Source organism: Elephas maximus, chromosome 5, assembly GCF_024166365.1.
Source record: "Elephas maximus indicus isolate mEleMax1 chromosome 5, mEleMax1 primary haplotype, whole genome shotgun sequence".
Lineage (NCBI taxonomy): Eukaryota > Metazoa > Chordata > Mammalia > Proboscidea > Elephantidae > Elephas > Elephas maximus.
In genome coordinates, this window is record NC_064823.1 from 160,296,183 (window position 1) to 160,315,135 (window position 18,953).

At 43.9% G+C, this 18,953-nt stretch overlaps 1 protein-coding gene across 5 annotated transcripts in view; it reads left to right on the forward strand.

The window, feature by feature from the left end:
• NSD2 (nuclear receptor binding SET domain protein 2) overlaps positions 1-18,953 on the forward strand; it is a 97,946-nt gene that overhangs the window by 67,425 nt on the left and 11,568 nt on the right. For all 5 annotated transcript variants that reach the window (XM_049886596.1, XM_049886593.1, XM_049886597.1 and 2 more), the window contains exons 10-15: positions 10,206-10,337; positions 12,099-12,222; positions 13,535-13,735; positions 14,620-14,799; positions 15,224-15,380; positions 15,529-15,734. In XM_049886596.1, the coding sequence (XP_049742553.1) occupies positions 10,206-10,337; positions 12,099-12,222; positions 13,535-13,735; positions 14,620-14,799; positions 15,224-15,380; positions 15,529-15,734 (1,000 nt within the window). The remainder of the gene's footprint in view (positions 1-10,205; positions 10,338-12,098; positions 12,223-13,534; positions 13,736-14,619; positions 14,800-15,223; positions 15,381-15,528; positions 15,735-18,953) is intronic.

An 18,953-nucleotide genomic window follows, 5' to 3' on the forward strand; every position in this document is an offset into this window, starting at 1 on the left:
TGCCTGTTGGCTCAGAAGATGGCAGCCCTGACTTGGTCTCCACCAGCAGTAGGGGCAGTCTGTCTCAGCCTCAGTTGGTTCTTCCTGTTAGTCAAGAGGGTGGGCCTTCTAGCATCTGAGGTGTCTTCAGCTCTCAAGTTCAGTGAGCTAGGCACTTGGAGAAGTGCACGGACTGTGCTGTCGCTTACCGTCTGACTCTTCAAGGATGATGATGGAAATGTAGACTGCTCCTCTGAGTGGGGCTTTCCTTAGTGACTCAGACCAGCTAAGTAACGGTGAGAAGTTTCTCCTGTGTGGGATCAGGGCTTTCTTACAGTGTGGCACCTGCAGATAGCTGGGAGCATTTCTTAGCTTTGGGCACATTCAAGGAAATGCAGCAAGACTTCTTCACTGAGGTTGTAGGAGCTTATGGGAACATGAATTATATACAAATTACTTTTCCTTTTTTTGTTGTCCAAATTTAGGTTAATATGGTAGAAAATGAAATGAAAGGTGGTCTATAGTTCCAAAGAAAAATATTAAAAATAAAAAGCTTCAGTTCCGTAGACACTTTCACTTAAGTTGACTTTTTTGTTTAAAAAAAGAATGAGTGAGTTTTTCTTGCGTCCTATTTTGATCCACTTACTCGGTTGAGTTTTTACATATACTGTTGTCAGATACAATTGAAAGAAAATTGAGGCTACTGAAATCTTGACCGTTGTTCCTGACCATAAATCTTGGGTGTTAAAGGCTTTGACAGCGTAGCATACGGTAGGGCTCACGTGGCAAGGGCGAATATTAAAATAATTTAGCAAGGGTTAATTGGATGTTTTTGGCTAGACATTTTGCTGAACTTGGCAAGACTTAGATGAAACATTATCACTAGACTTAATTGATTTTTAATTCTTTAGAATTTAAAAGGTTGATACATTACTAAATACTAGCTAAATCTCTTCCTACATTTTGAAGATAATACACAGATCTCGTAGGTGTTCTGTTTCTTACATAAACACATGTAAATTACTAGGCCTTTTCTATTGGGCCACCTTCGTGTGGCTTATATCAACCTTTCATTAGAGTTCATTTTTACAGAATTATACTGTTAGATTAAAGTAGGTGAGCAAAAAGACTTGTCTGTTATATCTGTGGTAAATATTTACAGTGTATACAATATCGGATGCCTTTTAGCATATGAGGCAAAACGTAGTGAATAAAGAACCCCTGTAGATAGTTGGACCCACTTGTGATACCAGTTAGCTGACTGAACGGCTCCTGTTTATCGGGGTTTGGGCTGCCCGTTGTTTAGAATCATGCACCTCCTGTAGATACGTATTTTCTTCCTTTCACCACATTTGATTGAAATAAGGAATTATCTTTGAGTTGGTATTTCATGACATTTTGGGTCCTATTATGGCTTCATTTCTTCTCAAAAAAGTGTATGTGGTAAATGAAGTTTATATTGGAATAATGATGACGTTGTCCTACCCAAACCCAGTAAACTGGATGTCACCTAAATGAAGAGAATAGACTAAAATTCCACACTTGCATGACAAAGGCCTGGGAAGGAATTAATGTGATTTAAAGTGTTTTGTAACTTCATTTCTTATTCCCTTAGTAGAGCAAATTCTTATTTTTTTCGCCTTCACTGGTAACAGCTTTTATGGGAGCCCACATCAGTCAAGTTGGATTTGAACGCAGCTGCAATGTACTGCTCTTAACATGCTGTAATATTCCAAGATGTCTGCTGCAAGTGGTATCGCATCGTAGACACTAAATGACATTGCTTTCACAGTCATTTTATGGAAGATGTGTGATAATCTGTTTTTACTGGTATTAATAAACACATACAATGAAGAAAACAGATAACAAATTTTAAGACCAAGGTAAGATACCTAATCAAGGTCATTTAATCAATCACATTCATCTCATAATAAAAACACATTCATATTCCAATGGTCAATGCAGAATTCCAGTGGGGGAAGGTCGCCATTGAATCACGCGCTGTCTTAGAAATGTGGTGGTGGCACCACACGGAAGGCAGTTAATCTTGCTAGAGGTAACTTTTCTCTTTTAGTTTATAACTTACTGCATTTTTCTTCAAAAAATGTTAGCATCTGTACCTTCAAAAACAACAAACAAACAGCACACACTAAAAGGCGTACTTGTCCAGTATTCTCATTGCCAATGGAATGTATTCAGTACTGTAGATATTAAACTAATTTCCAACATGAAAGGTGGGAAGGGTTTTGATTCTGTCCTTTTTTACTAAACAGTTTTACTATGATACTAGAGATAGTAAATTTTTAGAAAAATGATCATTTGCAATTTCATTGTGAACCATTTAACTCTAGTCTTTTGATTGAGTAACAGCTGTCTAGGGGGATACCATAACCCAGGTTATTTACACCAACCAGTTCAACAGTTGCTTACGTAGGACGTTAGCCATCACGTTTAGATGTTTTAACCTTGGATGACCAGCCCGGTATCGTGCCCCGGGGTTTCCGCATGTTTGCATGGTGAAGAAAAAGTTTCACTTGCCCTTCAGCTCATAGAGCAGGACACGTGCTATTCATGTTGGCATGTTAATAGCACTCGATTCATTCCTGGCAGACTCTTCAGGTGTGTTTTACCTTTAATGAAAGTTTCTGACTAATACTTTTGTTCTAAATCACCAAGTAATGTAACGCATGTAAAACACTTAGGGTGCCTGGCGCCTTGCGAGGACTCAGTGGTTTGCTGTTGTGACAATGATTAATAACAATAAAAATAATAAAATCACCATCATTCCATTTTTATCCAAAAGTATGAATTTTGCTTTGGCATGAAAAGTGATTCTCCTGACTCCATTATGCACGTGGGGATAAAATAAACTTAGAGATGGCAGAACACTGGGTTTGTTTGTGTGACATTTGAGGGTACTGAGGGTGTGGCTGATGGCTAGTCGGGTTGCTCTTTTGGCTCTGCTCAAGTGTAGTGGAAGTCCATGGCATTAGAGGCGACCTAGGAGCAATCTCAGTCATATTTCTAAAGGACATGGAAAAGCTCAGGAGTAAATGTAGAATTCTCAGTCACTAAATTTAAAAAATGTGAAAAGAGATAGATAGTTGGTATCAAAATGGCCCAGGTACGAGAAACAATCACCCAAAGTAAAAACTATAGCTTTAAATGCTTTTGACCAGAGTCGAGGGGTTTCATTTGAAGTTATAGCATGAAGAATTTTGAATAGGTTGCCAGCCAGCTGGCAAATATATGATAGCTTAACTGTACTAGATACATTAGAAGTCAGTCAAAGTATTTCTTCTTTGTGATGGAGAAGATAAAAACCTTCAATTGACAGAATGGTAAGACCACAAAGCTACATAAAATTAGCACCAGCTGAGTACATAAGGGCATGGAGGGGTACCAGGATGGGAACTGTGCCATGTTGCTCAAGCAGGAGAGGCATCGTCCTCTGGAAACATCGGGAAAGTGAGGAGGCAGGGGCAGGTGGCTTCAGCATCCTGCTAGTGAGAGGACAGTCTCCCGTAAGGTAGATGTGTCCCGCAAGTACCAGTAGTGGTCTCACTGAGGAGCGCTGGCAGAAGAACAGGCAGTTCCAGAGGGCTCAGCTCAGCTTCCTGAAGGGGGTGAGTTGAAAGGGGCTCCTGCTGAGAAGAGCTTAAGGTTAGGCAATGGTTTGTCTACCAATAGTACAAAAACTGATCATGCTACTAATTTAACATGAAATTCCTTCATTTCCTCAAAAAGTCAAAATAAAAATGATACATTCTGGTCTAAGACATTTGGAGTGCCCATTATTGAGACAGGTTTTACATAGAGTCATTTTAATGATTCCATTTGATTTACTTCAGAACATCTCTCATAAACCACATTTGTGCCTGGTGGGGGAGATAGCTATGAGAAGGAGCTCTCTATTCTAAAACTTGAGGCATTCACAATAAGTGAAAAACTGTCTGAGTATATAAAGTTTAGATTAAACAGATGTTTTAAAAATGAAAGTACTGCGGTATATTAGAGTAGTGCCTTGAAGGAGTGCCCTGTGCTGGCAGTCGAGGTCTGGCACTGTTTTTCTAAGGCAGATCCAAGAGCCACTGGGCTATCAGGTCTTAACCCAGACTGCCCACCTGCTGCAGACTGACGTCTCTGTTTCCCTCGTGGACCTTTTTCTTCAGAGTTAACACAGAAGTTAGATGTCTTTCTTCAGTGGTGATAAATTTAGGTGTAGTTACATCTCAGCGGTCTCTTCAGCATACGTGATGCCTCTCAGACTCTCCCAACTGGAAATAACCATAGTGTTTTTAAGATAATGTTCCTGAAAGGCAACAAGAAATCTAAGTGAAGTGTCACGATAGGAAGCAAAGTTTTCTAGCACACAAGCAGAGGGTGACTGTGCGGGATGCATGAAGGAGCCCTACGGCGGGTGCTGGGATGGGTGTCCAGTCCCATCTGGCCTGCCTCCACGAGGGTCATGCTCCATGAATGACTTCTTAGGTGATCTCCATGAGGTCCACTTCAGCTTTAAATTTGTCTCATTCTGTGGTTTCCACTGAAATAGTTCACGCAGAAGCATAAGACATTCTTAAGGAGTTCTCAGGGCTTTGGGAGCCGTACAAAGAGGGTGACTGTTTCAAGGCGCTCATATAGTTTGGGGACATTAATAGTTGTATAAACTAGAGGAAAATGGGAGAAAACTTTGTGTGAGACTTAAACTGTCAGTGACACATTTGTCACGCCCACCATCTCTTTGCCCCTTACCTGGTTGCTCGAGATTTGTGAACAAAGGTGTATGATGAGGCTGGCCAGATTTGAGGGGTGAAGTAGAGGTGCACAGTAGTGGGCCCCTTTAATAGCTGCCAAGAGTCTGGCAATAGAAATGTTGTAAAAGAAAGTTAAAATTGCAAATTAGAATCTAGTTCCCCTCAAAAGTTTGCATGTTGTATGTATATAATTACAATGATTTAAAAAAAAAATACCCTGAGAGAGTTCTTGCCCAAAGCCTGGCGAGAGTGAGATTGTGTCCACGGTGGCAAGACTGTGACTTGTGATTTTGTTCATCGTTTCGGTAATGATGAAACAGCTTAAGCATTTCTAAATGGAAGGAAAGTCCTTTACTCATTTGAGCCAATTGAATAGAAAAAAGAAAGCTTGCTGAGTGATTCTTTGGTAATTTACGTAAAACCACCTTGAAAAAATGACTCTGTGGATGGGCCTGAAATGTGCAAAGAAGGTTGGTTTAAAACTGAGGCTTCTCTTCAGCTGGCCGGACTTTTGCCTAACCGTGATAGATGACGTGTGGTCACTGTAACCTTGGCAAATTCACTCCATTTCTTTTTCGTTTGGTTTCTAAGCTAACACGGCTCTCAAGCATACTTAGCCTTTTTAAGTTACAAATTCATTTTAAAGTTCTTTTCTGGCCAGGTAGACTCATGTACAAGTCCTGTTTGAGAACCCTTTTGACTTAGTGGGAAATGGTAGCATCTTATTGCATTAAAAATCAACAGATTCATCACCTTGGTTAAAAATTCGTGACAGAGAAAGTCATTGCTGAGGACTGCTCTTTATCTTCAGTTTGTGAATTTCTGAAGGGTAGTCTCTCATTAGAAAAGGGTTCTAGAAGTAACTCTTAAAGCTGTTACTGGTTCCTTATCTGCTTTTAAAGCTTCTTCATTTTTTAAAGGTACATACTGATTCCTGCGTATTTTAGAATTTTGGTCAGTGAAGTTGATTTTGATTCCTTCAGGTACTATTTTTAATGTTTTATTTACCTAGAATGTTAGAAATCATCACTCATTTTACCTGCCAGTGATGGAAACTGACTTTTTAGCAGGTAGAAAATCATATTTTGTATATGATCTGGCTCATATTGTTAGGGCAAGGGACATGCTTCCTTTTGGGGCATTTTCGCCATTAAGGGTGGCCGGCACTCCAGGATGGGTTTAAGAACCTCAGTATATACCCCCTTTTGTTAAATACCTTTGTAACTAAATGGTTATATTTTAGATCCAAATTTATAATTTTTTCTTGCCTGTTTTGGGTGAGAATATGCATATAGTTGTTAGACCTTTTTTTTGTGTACACCTTTTTGGCCATCCAGGCATATTTTATCTTAAAGAATGACTCAGGTGTGGGTGGGGGCGGCCCCCCAGCGGGGAGGAGTGTGTACTGCACCACGGGCAGTTGTGGCAGCAGGCAGGCGGTTAGGCTGGGCTAGGCTAGGGGGCTTCCCTCTTGTTTCCAGGTCCTCTACAGAGAGTGCACAGGCCCCTTCCCAGCCCCTTCCCTGCAGGATGGCCACTGCCGAGGACACAGTTGGGTTGCTAGGATATTTTAGAGACTCGTTTTACCTCTGATGGGGACAGACCTTGAAAATGGGAGCGGAGCTGCTTGGCCTGGCTCTGCAGGCGCATCCAGTGACCGGCGGTTCTCACTGCCACCCTCCTAGCGGGGGTTTGATTACCCGGAAGACTACGTAGGTTAGAAAATAAACCACGTGTGAAGCACAACATGATGTCTTATGAACTGAATGAAGGTTTTTAGTGTTCCCAATGACACAGACCTAGCCTTAACCTTAGAATTTAGGGACAGCGAGGAAGGTCTAGTCTGTGTAACCTACAGGGGGTCATTTTAATGAAAATTATTATGAACTGTAGTATTTCAGGTGATGGATAACTAATTTAAAAATTAATCCTCCTTTAATATTTCACTGTGATGTTAACTTGGAAGATTTGTTTGAGATTATTTGATATTAAGCTCATTAACTGTGCTGAGCACAAGATTCTTATTTGTGAACCCAAAACACTGTGTCAAAGTATTTCTAGTTATTTTCTTCCTTATAAAAGCCTAACATAAACATGAAAATAATAATGTTGGTATATAGAAGTATTCATTGTTCAAGGTCTGTAATTGTATTTCAAAAATGATGTCGTACTCAACTTGTGAAGGGATTCGTTCTGTCAAAAAGTTAAATTCCATTTGTATACCACTGCTCAGAGGCACAGGGGACTGCTTTCCAGTCACAGCGGGTAGGACCTGACTGCACTCCGCATGGTCGAGTGGTTCCGGGTGGCCGCCCTGTCTTCAGACGGTGGTTCAGATGCGCTCACCAGGCCACGTTATGCTCTGTAGTGGTACTGGAAAAAGACTCTCTAATACGTGTTGGAGGAGCCCTGGTGGCGCAGTGGCTTGGTGCTAGGCTGCAGTTTCAACCCACCAGCCGCTGTACGGGAGAAAGATGTGGCAATCTGCTCTTGAAAAGATTACAGCCTAGGAAACCCTATGGGGCAGCTCCGCTCTGTCCTCTTAGGGTCTCTGTGAGTCGGAATTGACTCGAAGGCACACAACAGCAACAACGTGTGTTAAGGAAACTACATTCCCTGCCCCTAAAGTAACGTATTTCTAAGGCGAACAGGCAATTTGGTATTCATGACGTAATGAGTAGAGATCTGAGAAAGTATTATCAGATTCAAGAACATTTTAAAAGTCAGGAACTAAGCTGCTTGGAAATCAGTACCGCAAGGGTGGCTTTGGTAAATATGGAAAGCAACGAGAGTAGTTTTCTAACAGAGTCTTGTGTCCGTTCAGTTACTACATTTTTCTTTTTCCAAATGCATCCTATTGGATATGGAATAGATCATAAATGTCGTATACTGAGATTTGGGACTGTGTTGATGGGACCATAAAGGTGAATTTGTCGCGTTCACAAATGGCATCTCGGAGTAAGTAACGTCACCTGGTGCATGTGGAGGTGGAGTCTGCGACTGGAGTAAAGGCACGCTTGTGTTGACGTCCCTCTTTGCGCACGTGGCTCTTCCTTGTGGGTGGCTTGCTGGGTGGAGAGCAGTTGGATCTCGACTGTGTGCCAGTTGTCTGTTCAGTAGCAAAAGGGGTGTGGTGGGATAAAGTCAGAATATTCTGCCGTTGATGTGTCACGGCCTGTAACATTGTAAGGTTTCTTCACACATATATTACTCTGTATGTATATCTCAGACCCCGACCCGGAAACTAGCTCATGTGTGTCTTTGACATTTATATTTCCACTCAAAATATGTACTCAGTGTTTATTTTCTCGAAACAGACTTTGTTAATTTAGGAAATATCTCCCAAGTGGAAACGTGCTAACTTTTTCTGTAAATCTTAAATAAAAGGTGCTGTTCCTTCCTCTGACCCAGGACTGGTCTGTGTTTTCTGTCTTTCTCTCCATGCATTTTTTCTTTTTTTAGCTTTTAAGTTTGCACCAGCCACATTGAGGGAAGAACATGGGTTGGTGGATAAAGCCCTGGGTGTGCTCCGCTTGAGCCCCTGTTGAAGACCGCTTTCCTTGTGCCTCGATCTCTCTCTCAGTCAGAAGGGTCAACCATGGGTGGCCGTGCAGGCTGCTCACTGAGCGGGGCCCTGGCCAGCCAGTACGGCCTCCTGATGCCCCCAGGCTCCCCGAGTACCCCCTCCAGGCTTACCTCAGGAGTGTTCAACGCCCCACCCTTGACTTCGTATTTGGTGGACATGCTGGATTCGGGGTTTGAACTCAGAGCGTTGTTCAGGTGGCCTTCTTTCTACCATCCTTTCCAACACTAAAGAAATTGGCAAGTTGGCAGGTGGGAAAGAGGCTGTGGACCTCCGTGTTTCTGTCCAGTCAGCCTCACAGTGAGAAAACCTTAACATGATTCCTTTATAATTTAGTGCTTGTTAATGCTGCTATTTCCCTTGTTCTGGAAAAGGTGAGGTAATCAAACTTCAAAAGTCACTTTTTCTTAAGACTTTGTGTTAATAAGGGATGTGTCAGACATACAAGAGTGGGAAGACTAGAACAATGAGCCCACGTACTGCAGCCCGCTCCACAGTTACAGTCAGAGCCAAGAAAGAAGTCAGCCCCTTCCTGTTGGCCACCCAGGAGTGCCAAGGGTGAGAACGGTGGACAGGAGAGAGGAAAGGAAGCAAGACGGATGGAAAAGCCCACTTTAACACTGATGTTAAGTCCACAAAACCTCTTGTGTTGAGTGTTTTTTTTTCCCCCCACGGCTTCCTGTCATTTCAGTGAACTAAATCTGGAAAAAGCTCATTGATAAGGCCTTAGAATTGGTTGGACTGCCTGATGGTTCTTTTTTTTTGTTTGTTTGTTTTAAATGTGGCCCAATTTCAGTTTCTAGCTTTGTGTTCATTGACAAACAGCAAGCCTATGACGTGATGACTTGTTGCTGTGATTATTGAGGTATCTAGGAAATTTAGTTCATGCTTTTGCCCTTTTCCCATCTCCAAAATTCAGTTTTCACCATTTATTTTCAAGTCTTAATAGCAATTAAAAACCAAGCATATCTTTAGTGTTTTTTAGAAAACCCCGAGATTGGTAGACAAGGGAGTTTTCTATTTTATTAATGTAAACATTTATTGATGTTGCTGGTCACCTGATGGTGAAGTTGTAACTTAATCGCCCTTAAATGGAAGAGAAACGTGAAATAAAGGAAAGCCCACTGGCAGGTCATTGCGTTTGCTCAAGAAGTCCACGTCTTTCCCCCAGGCCTTCACGTACACTCAGATGTTTCCAAAGTAGGCAGAGGTGTTACCTTGCCTTTCCCAGCTCACATCTCTGGTGAGGCGGAGCAAGTGAACTGTGAGATGTCGTAGAATAGATAGGCACTGGGAGAAAGGAGAGAAGTGGGAGAATTTAACCTACAGGTGCAATAAGTCCAGGAAGTTGGGTGTCATGCCCTTTGGGCCAGTGCTTTAGACCGTGCGGCAACTTCTGAGGTAGCTAACAGAGTTTCCACCACGGCAGCGACAGAACAAGCAGGATCCCTCTTAGGAAGCCTTACTGCTTACACTGCATCTTGGTTTCTCCAGACAATGACTTGGTGTTAACATGTTTCTCTTACCTTAAAATAGTTGGACCTGAAGAGATCGGGTAAGAAAGGTCAAGATTCTCAATCTGGAAATCAGTCTTAGTTCACTTACTAGAGCAAATTGGATTGCCGTGAAAGTTATTTCGTTTTTAAGGAATATTAAGAAAATGTTGAGTCTTAGGCCTTTTATACATGTATGTACTAAGTACTAAGCAGAATAAAGTCCATTTTTGAATTCCCTATGCAGCTTAGTTGACCAATTGTATTATCATAACAACCAGTTGAGGCTATCCATTCACAGAAAATAGCTAGTAATGAAGAGTATGTCTCTGAGGCGGTGTCATGCCCACTGCTTTCCACCACTCAACTGTCACCCCCATGCTTCATCCCCAGGTCTCAGATGGCCCCGGAGACGAGCCCTCGGAGTCCCCGTATGAAAGTGCAGATGAAACACAGACCGAAGTGTCTGTCTCATCTAAGAAGTCAGAACGAGGAGTGACAGCCAAAAAGGAATATGTGTGCCAGGTGAGGGGGAAGGTTGCTGTCCAAGTCTCTGGGCTATGGCATCTGCTTGTGGTATGGGGTGAAGCAGGTTATCCCTGTTCCCTCCAGACCTCTGCCAGTCCCTTGCACTGATTTTTGTTTTAAGGGGTTAGGCTGCCTCAGCTGACATCGTTCATTCATACATAGTGTATGTATCTCATATATATATATATAAGTGATGGTTAAGGGCGCAGCGGCTAACCAAAAGGCTGGTGGGGTGGTTCAACCCACCCAGTGGCCCTGAAGGAGAAGGACGTGGCAGTCTGCTTCTGTAAAGATTGTTGTTGTTGGGTATCGTCAAGTCGATTTCGGCTCATGTGAGAGACTTTTTTTTTTTATTGTACTTTAGGTGAAGGTTTACAGAGCAAACTAGTTTCTCGTTAATTAATACACATACTGTTTTGTGACATTGGTTGCCAAACCCATGACATGTCAACACTCTGCCCTTCTCAACCTTGGGTTCCCCGTTACCAGCTTTCCGGTCCCCTCCTGCCTTCTCATCCGTGCCTCTGGGCTGGTTGTTTTGTTTTATGGGCCTGTCTAATCTTTGGCTGAAGGGTGAGCCTCAGGAGTAACTTCATTACTGAGCTATGAGGGTGTCTGGGGGCCGTAGTCTTGGGGTTTCTCTAGTCTCTGTCAGACCAATAAGTCTGGTCTTTTTTTTTTCTCCTGTGATTTAGAATTTTGTTCTCCATTTTCCTCCTGCTCTGGGACCCTCTATTGTCATCCCGGTCAGAGGTGGTAGCTGAGCAGTGACAGACTCTTTACGGGAGCAGATCACCAGGTCTTTCTCCCATAGAACTACTGGGTGGGTTTGCGCCTCCAACCTTTCAGTTAGCAGCTGAACACTTAACCATTGTGCCACCAAGGCTTCTTCGGTGAAGATTACAGCCTAGGAAACCCTATGGGGCAGTTCTGCTCTGTCACACAGAGCCACTGTGAATTGAAATTGACTCCATGGCACCCAACAACAGCATCTCATATATGCATCATGTGTGGTTGTATGCACGTGCGTGTGCACACACACGCACATGTTTGTGCATCTGGACTTCTATAGTGTATAAAAGTATATGGTAGCAGGAGGTGAGGTACTAGTGATGGTGTTTTCGTGTCACTGCCAGCATGCATACCAGGTGGACTGGCCAGCCAAGATGGCCGTCACTAGATCTGTGCCCCACAGCAGTGGTCTGGTCCCTCTTGGGCAGCCAGCCATGCACAGTGGTTAGGGTCTGGGCCAGTGTTCTGGCTCTGCTGTGCCCCACACTGTATCCTTGGGCAGGTTAGTTCACCTCTGTGTGCCTCAGCCCTCACACAGGGCTACGGAAAGTCCCAGTGAGCCTGTGTGACTTGCTGGCCAGTGCCCACACAGGCAGCTTGATGCCTGTAACTGCATTAGGGTGGCTTTGATTTCTGATGACAGCGTGCTGTGGGTTTTCTTGATTTTCAAATTGGTTGGAAGCATCTTGAGTGCAGCCGTTAGGGCTTTAGTCCCATTTCCTGTGCAGTTGGTAAGAGGCACCCATATGCAGTATGCTATCTGTAACACAACACTGGCCTTATCATGGGCCCTGCACAGGCCAGAGCGTCCACTGTGGAGTGTGAACCTGTTTGAGTAGCAGAACTGGGCTGTCCACCATTTGAGACTGGATAGGCTGAAGCCATTTCCCTTGTAGTAAGAAAGAAGTGTGCAGGAGGAAGCCAGTGTGGTGTTGCTGACCGCCCCTTGTGCCCCCCCCCCCGCAGCTGTGTGAGAAGACTGGCAACCTGTTGCTCTGCGAAGGCCCCTGCTGCGGAGCCTTCCACCTCTCCTGCCTCGGGCTTCCCCGGAGACCGGAAGGGAGGTTCACCTGCAGTGAGTGCACTTCAGGCAAGTTCTGGTCTTGCTTTTTAGCAAGCGACACTTACAAGGGCTTGTTCCCAAGGGCAGACAGCAAACTGTGTCTCGTCACCTTGGAGCTTTACAGAGTCCTCTTGAGCTTACTAAGTGGAGTGCTCAGGTCTGCATTCACAGAAGCTCCTGATGCCTTTCCTTCTGTCACAGACCTGAGACGTTAGCAGACGCTTCCCCACTCGCCTGTCTCTCCATGCTCCACACTCCACCTCCCAGGAGCACACAGTCCTGTGCCACAGGCCTTCCCACTCCTGGGTGGCCCTGGCCACTTGGCTCTGTGATTTCTCTACTCAGCGTCTTTCCTCCAGGTAGTGGGCATTACTTCTTCAGTGAGAGTGTGCTACTAGAAAGTCAGCTCAGTGCAAGGCAAGGGGTGGAGTGGCAGGTAGTAGGGCTTGGGGTCTGAGTATCCCAGTGAAACTCACTACAGCTGCCTCGGTCTGTGGCAGTCTGGGCCCTGGCATTCTGTCTGCGGCAGCCATTGGATATATGGCCACTCCAGAGAGATAGGCAAAGAGGTACCTGTGGTGAACCTGAGGGACCTGCGCTCCTGGCACAGTGCCCGATCAAGCACAGGGCATTGACATTCATAGGAACGGGCAGTGTTTACAAACATGCCCCGCGCATCTGAGCTTCAGGCTCAATAGAGAAGGAGCAGATGAGACTCCTGCTGAGTGCTCATGCTGCCATTTCCCTGCGTCTGAGGCCTCCCTCAGCAAGGCAAGTCGGGGCGAGCGGGCCTCAGCCACGGCCTCTCCCATTCCCAGTGGGCCTGAGAAGTCCTTTCTCATTCTCATTGGAACCTGTCCTGGGGTCAGAAGGCAGCTGGGGTCTTCTTAGAGAGTTCCGGCGTACTGTAAAGACACTTCCCCTGTGGGCGCTCCCATTGCCTGTGTTTGTTAGTGAGCATACGCTCATTACAAATGGTTCCTCACAGTTGTTGGTTAACTGCTCTCAAGACGAGGAGTAAAAGCGTTTCTTCAGAGGAGTCCCTTTCTGCAAACTTGGTGGTAATCAGCATGGGCCGCCACTCCTAGTCTGAGTAGTAAGACTTTCCTGTATTTCAGGTGAAGCTGAAGCTCAGACCGCAGCAAGGTAACCCTTGATGGCTGGATTTTTTTCTGAAGAATGCTGGGACTAGTCAGCAAGGTTGGAAATAGAGCCAGTCGCTTTAGCAACATGGGCTGCCTCAGAAAAAGAGCTGCTTGGTACTAACGGCTCAGGAACTACAATTTAATTCTTGTTCTTTGCCTCTCTCTCTCCACCCCTTTCTCTAACCGTCTGTCAGGGCTTCACTCGTGTTTCGTGTGTAAGGAGAACAAGACAGATGTTAAGCGCTGTGTTGTATCTCAGTGTGGAAAATTTTACCATGAAGCTTGTGTGAGAAAATACCCTCTTACTGTATTTGAAAGTCGGGGCTTTCGTTGTCCTCTCCACAGTTGTGTGACCTGCCATGTTTCGAACCCTTCAAATCCAAGACCATCAAAAGGTACAGATGAACCTTTTACAGCTTTGGTGTTTGTTTAAATGAGGTTGCATAGACGCTCTGGGAGGCGGGCTTGGTAGCTTGGCTGCTGCGTTTGTCACAAAAGAGGATCAATTCCAGTGTTGATACAGAGTAACAGTTGGTTTTCTATTACTGACCCAGTACAGACTGGATTAGAGGTGCTCTTTGACAAAGGCCCTGCGCCCCCGCTTCCCGTTCTAAATACCATTGTAAAGACCCTTCATTTAGAGGAGGGAGCCTTTTAAAATAGATTGTTTGTTCTGGTTTTAATGATCATTTATATGTAAGAAAAGCATTTTTAAATCAAGTGACATCTGCATGATTCAGTGTTGAATGTGATATTGAGGATGGCTGGTTATCTTGATACCAGCTGCCAGCTGGGGACCAGATTGCCCTCTAGGGGACATTTCGCAGTATCGGGGGATATTTTTGGGGCCTGCCACTGGCATCTAGTGGGCGGAGGCCAGGAATGCTGCTAAACCTCCCATAATGCGCAGGACGGCCCCCACCACAAAGAATGATCTGGTCCAAGACATCAGCAGTGCCCAGGCTGAAAAATGCTGATTTATCTTATTTCAGAATATAGAGTTTTAAATGCTTGACCGTTTTCCCACATTTTTTGAAGCACTTTTGTCTAACCCGCTGCTGTCTGGAGGAAGTATATTTTGATGACATTTTATTAAATGTGCTCTGCCCTCCCCATCGTAGATACTTTTTCCTTAAGTACCTCGGATTTACCACAGTGTTAACTTTCCAAGTTTACGGTGGCTTAGTAATCGCCAGTCGCCCTGCTCCGTGTAGTGAGGTCAGCGTACTTGTGAAGATTCTCCGGTAGGGCCTTTTACACTGTGTGTGTCTGCCTCCAGGTAAAATGATGCGGTGTGTACGCTGCCCCGTTGCCTACCACGGAGGGGACGCTTGCTTGGCAGCAGGGTGTTCAGTGATCGCGTCTAATAGCATCATCTGTACGGGCCACTTCACCGCCCGGAAGGGGAAGAGGCACCACACGCACGTCAATGTGAGCTGGTGCTTCGTGTGCTCCAAAGGTGAGGCCCGCTGGGTGCCCGCGTGGCAACTGCTGCCTGGCACGTAAAAGGTGGCACTCTGCTCGGTCACCTTGACTGGTTAGTGCACTGCTTACGGTTGCTGCTCAACACACAAAGCTCTGAAGACAGTCCCAGCCGTTTGCAGTACTGGCTTCAGTCCCCTTCAGGGCTTCATTGGTTGCTGTTTGTGATGTTTTCCGCAGGTTCACACTGAGTAGTCTATCGGGATATTTCTAAATTAACCGTGGTAGTTCTGTGGAATTCTGGAAGGTGATTACGGGTGGAAATAACATTTGATTTTCTATTGACAGATGACTGTTGTTGAGTAACGTGTAAGAATCAGGTGCGATAGCTGTCACATGGGAGCAGGCACACCTGGCCGTCCTGTAGTAGACCATTGCTAAGCCCGCTGCCCCTTTTGCAGGGGGGAGCCTTCTGTGCTGCGAGTCCTGCCCGGCAGCCTTCCACCCTGACTGCCTGAACATCGAGATGCCGGACGGCAGCTGGTTCTGCAATGACTGCCGGGTTGGGAAGAAGCTACACTTCCAGGACATCATTTGGGTTAAACTTGGGAACTACAGGTGTGAGACCTAGACTCCTATGCTTCCTTCTGTGCCTTTGCTCATTAACATGTGTTCATTTCACTCTAGATTAAAGTGCTTAAAATAATGAAGTGATTGTTGCTGTCTCTGAAGAGTCTGTGAACCCTGTTTTTAATATTTATAATAGATGGTGGCCGGCAGAAGTTTGCCATCCCAAAAATGTCCCCCCAAATATTCAGAAAATGAAGCACGAGATTGGAGAATTTCCTGTGTTTTTCTTTGGGTCTAAAGATTATTACTGGACACATCAGGCGCGAGTGTTCCCGTACATGGAGGGCGATCGGGGCAGCAGATACCAAGGAATTAAAGGAATTGGAAAAGTCTTCAAAAACGGTACAGAGATACAAAATACATAGAGTTTTCCAGATTGAAAATGAAACACTGCCGTCTGTGTGCAGTTTGTTAATCCTGATTTCTGGTTTTTGAAAACGTGATCACTGTGGAAATTACTAGACTAAGCATTCCATCTGTGCTTTTAAATTAGGAGAAACTAAGTCTGCAGATTAATTTGTTGAGGGAGAGCATAAGATGTACTACTTACTAACTTCTATAATGTTGGTTTGTGACTAATTTCATTAAAATGCCCTAAAGCCATTTTTTTTCAGGCAAACTTATTGTCTCTTTTTTTTTGTTGTTAGTACAAAGCCTGTCTCTATTTAAAAAAAAAAAAAAATTTATTGTGCTTTAAGTGAAAGTTTACAGTTTCTCATGCGAAAATTTATACAAACTTTGTTATGTGACCCTAGATGCTTTCCCTATAATGTGACAGCACACTCCTCCTTTCCAGTCTGGATTTCCTGTGTCCATACAGCCAGCTCCAGTCCTTTTCTGCCATCTTATCTCGCCTCCGGAGAGAAGCTCCCCAGTCAGTCTCACGTATCTACTTGAGCTAAGCATACTCTTCACAAGTATCATTTTATGTTTTGCAGTCCAGGCTAATCTTTATCTGAAGAGTTGGCTTCAGGAATGGTTTTAGTTTTGGGCTAACAGAGTCTGGGGGCCATGTCTTCCTGGGTTGCTCCAGTCTCAGTCAGACGATTAAGTCTTGGTCTTTTTACTAGAATTTGAGTTCTGCACTCCACCTTTCTCCTGCTCTGTCAGGGACTCTCTATTGTGTTCCCCGTCAGGGCAGTCATTGGTGATAGCCGGGCACCATCTAGTTCTTCTGGTCTCAGGCTGATGGAATCTCTGGCTTATATGGCCCTTTCTGTCTCTTGGGCTCACTTTTTCTTGTGTCTTTGGTGTTCTTCATTCTCCTTTGCCCCAGGTGGGCTGGGAACAATTGTTGCTCTTAGATGGCCACTTGCTAGGTTTTAGGACCCCAGATGCCACTCACCAAAGTGGGATGTAGAACATTTTCTTAATAAACTTTGTTATGCTGAGTGATGTAGATGTCCCCTGGAACTGCGGCTCCCAGACCCCCACCCCTGCTCAAAGTGTTTGGTTGTATTCAGGAAACTTCTTAGCTTTTAGTTTAGTCCAGTTGTGCTGACTTCCCCTGTATTGTGTGTTGTCCTTCCCTTCACGTAAGATAATTCTTATCTACTATTTAGTTAGTGAATACCCCTCTCCCTCACCCCCCCATAACCATCAAAGAATGTTTTCTTCTGTGTTTGAACCTTTTCTTGAGTTCTTATAATATTGTTCTCTAACAATATTTGTCCTTTTGCAACTGATTAATTTCACTCAGCATACCTTCCAGATTCATCCGTGTGATGAGACATTTCGTGGATTCACCATTGTTCTTTATCATTACATAGTATTCCATTGTGTGAATGAATGTACCATAATTTGTTTATCCATTCATCTGTTGGTGGGCACCTAGGTGGTTTCCATTTTTTTGTTGTTGTGAACAGTGCTGTAATGAACATGAGTGTGCATATATCTATTCGTTTGATGGCTCTTATTTCTCTAGGATATATTCCAAGGAGTGGGATTGCTGGATCATATGGTACTTCTAGCTTTTTAAGGAAGTGCTAAATTGATTTCCAAAGTGGTTGTAGCATTTGACATTCCCACCAGCAGTGCATAAGTGTTCCAGTCTCTCATTTATTATTTTGTGTTGTTTGGATTAATGCTAGCCTTGTTGGGGTGAGATTGCATCTCGTTGTAGTCTTGATTTGCATTTCTCCAATGGAAACCCTGGTGGCGTAGTGGTTAAGTGCTATGGCTGCTAACCAAGAGGTCGGCAGTTCAAATCCGCCAGGCGCTCCTTGGAAACTCTATGGGGCAGTTCTACTCCATCCTGTAGGGTCGCTATGAGTTGGAATTGACTCGACGGCACTGGGTTTGGTTTGGTTTGAATCTCTAATGATCCTGAGCATTTCCTCATGTATCTGTTAGCTGCCTGAATGTCTTCTTTGGTGAAGTGCCTGTTTATATCCTTTGCCCATTTTTTAATTGGGTTATTTGTGTTTCTGTTGTTGAGACTTGGCAGTATCTTGTAGGTTTTAGAGATTAGACGGTGATCGGATTTGTCATAGCCTAAAATTTTTTCCCAGTCTGCAGGCTGTCGTTTTATTCTTTTGGTGAAGTCTTTTGATGAGTGTAAGTGTTTCATTTTTAGGAGCTCCCAGTTACCTGGTTTCGCTTCTGGTGTTTGTGCATTGTTGGTAATGTTTTGTGTACTGTTTATGCCATGTGTTAGGGTTCCTAGTGTTGTCCCTACTTTTTCTTCCATGATATTTATCGTTTTCGATTTTATATTTAGGTCTTTGATCCATTTTGAGTTAGTTTTTGTGCATGGTGTGAGCTATGGGTCTTGTTTGATTTTTTTTGCAAATGGATATCCAGTTATGCCAGCACCATTTGTTAAGAGACTGTCTTTTCCCCAATTAATGGACTTTGAGCCTTTGTGAAATATCAGTTGCTCCTATGTGGATGGATTTATCTCTGGATTCTCAATTCTGTTCCATTGGTCTATGTATCTGTTGTTGCACCAATACCAGGCTGTTTTGACTACTGTGGTGGTATAATAGGTTCTACAATCAGGTATTGTGAGGCCTCTCACTTTGTTCTTTCTTTTTCAGAACGCTTTTCTTGTCTGGGGTCTCTTCCCTTTCCGTATGAAGTTGGTGGTTTGTTTCTCCACCTCATTAAAAAATGTCTTTGGAATTTGGATCAGGATTACATTGTATCTGTAGATCGCTTTGGGTAGAATAGACTTTTTCACAGTGTTGAGTCTTCCTATCAATGGGCAAGGTATGTTTTTCCACATATGTAGATCTCTTGGTTTCTTGTAGTAGTGTCTTGTAGTTTTCTTTGTATAGGTCTTTAAGTCTCTGGTTAGATTTATTCCTAAGTGTTTTATCTTCTTGGGGGCTATTGTAAATGGTATTGATTTGGTGATTTCCTCTTCGAAGTTCTCTTTGTTGGTGTAGAGGAATCCAACTGATTTTTGTATGTTTATCTTGTATCCTGATAGTTTGCTGAAATCTATTAGTTCCAGTAGTTTTCTTGTGGATTCTTTGGGGTTTTCTGTCTATAAGATCGTATCATCTGCAAATAGAGAAACTTTTATTTGTTCCTTACAAATCTGCATGCCCCTTATTT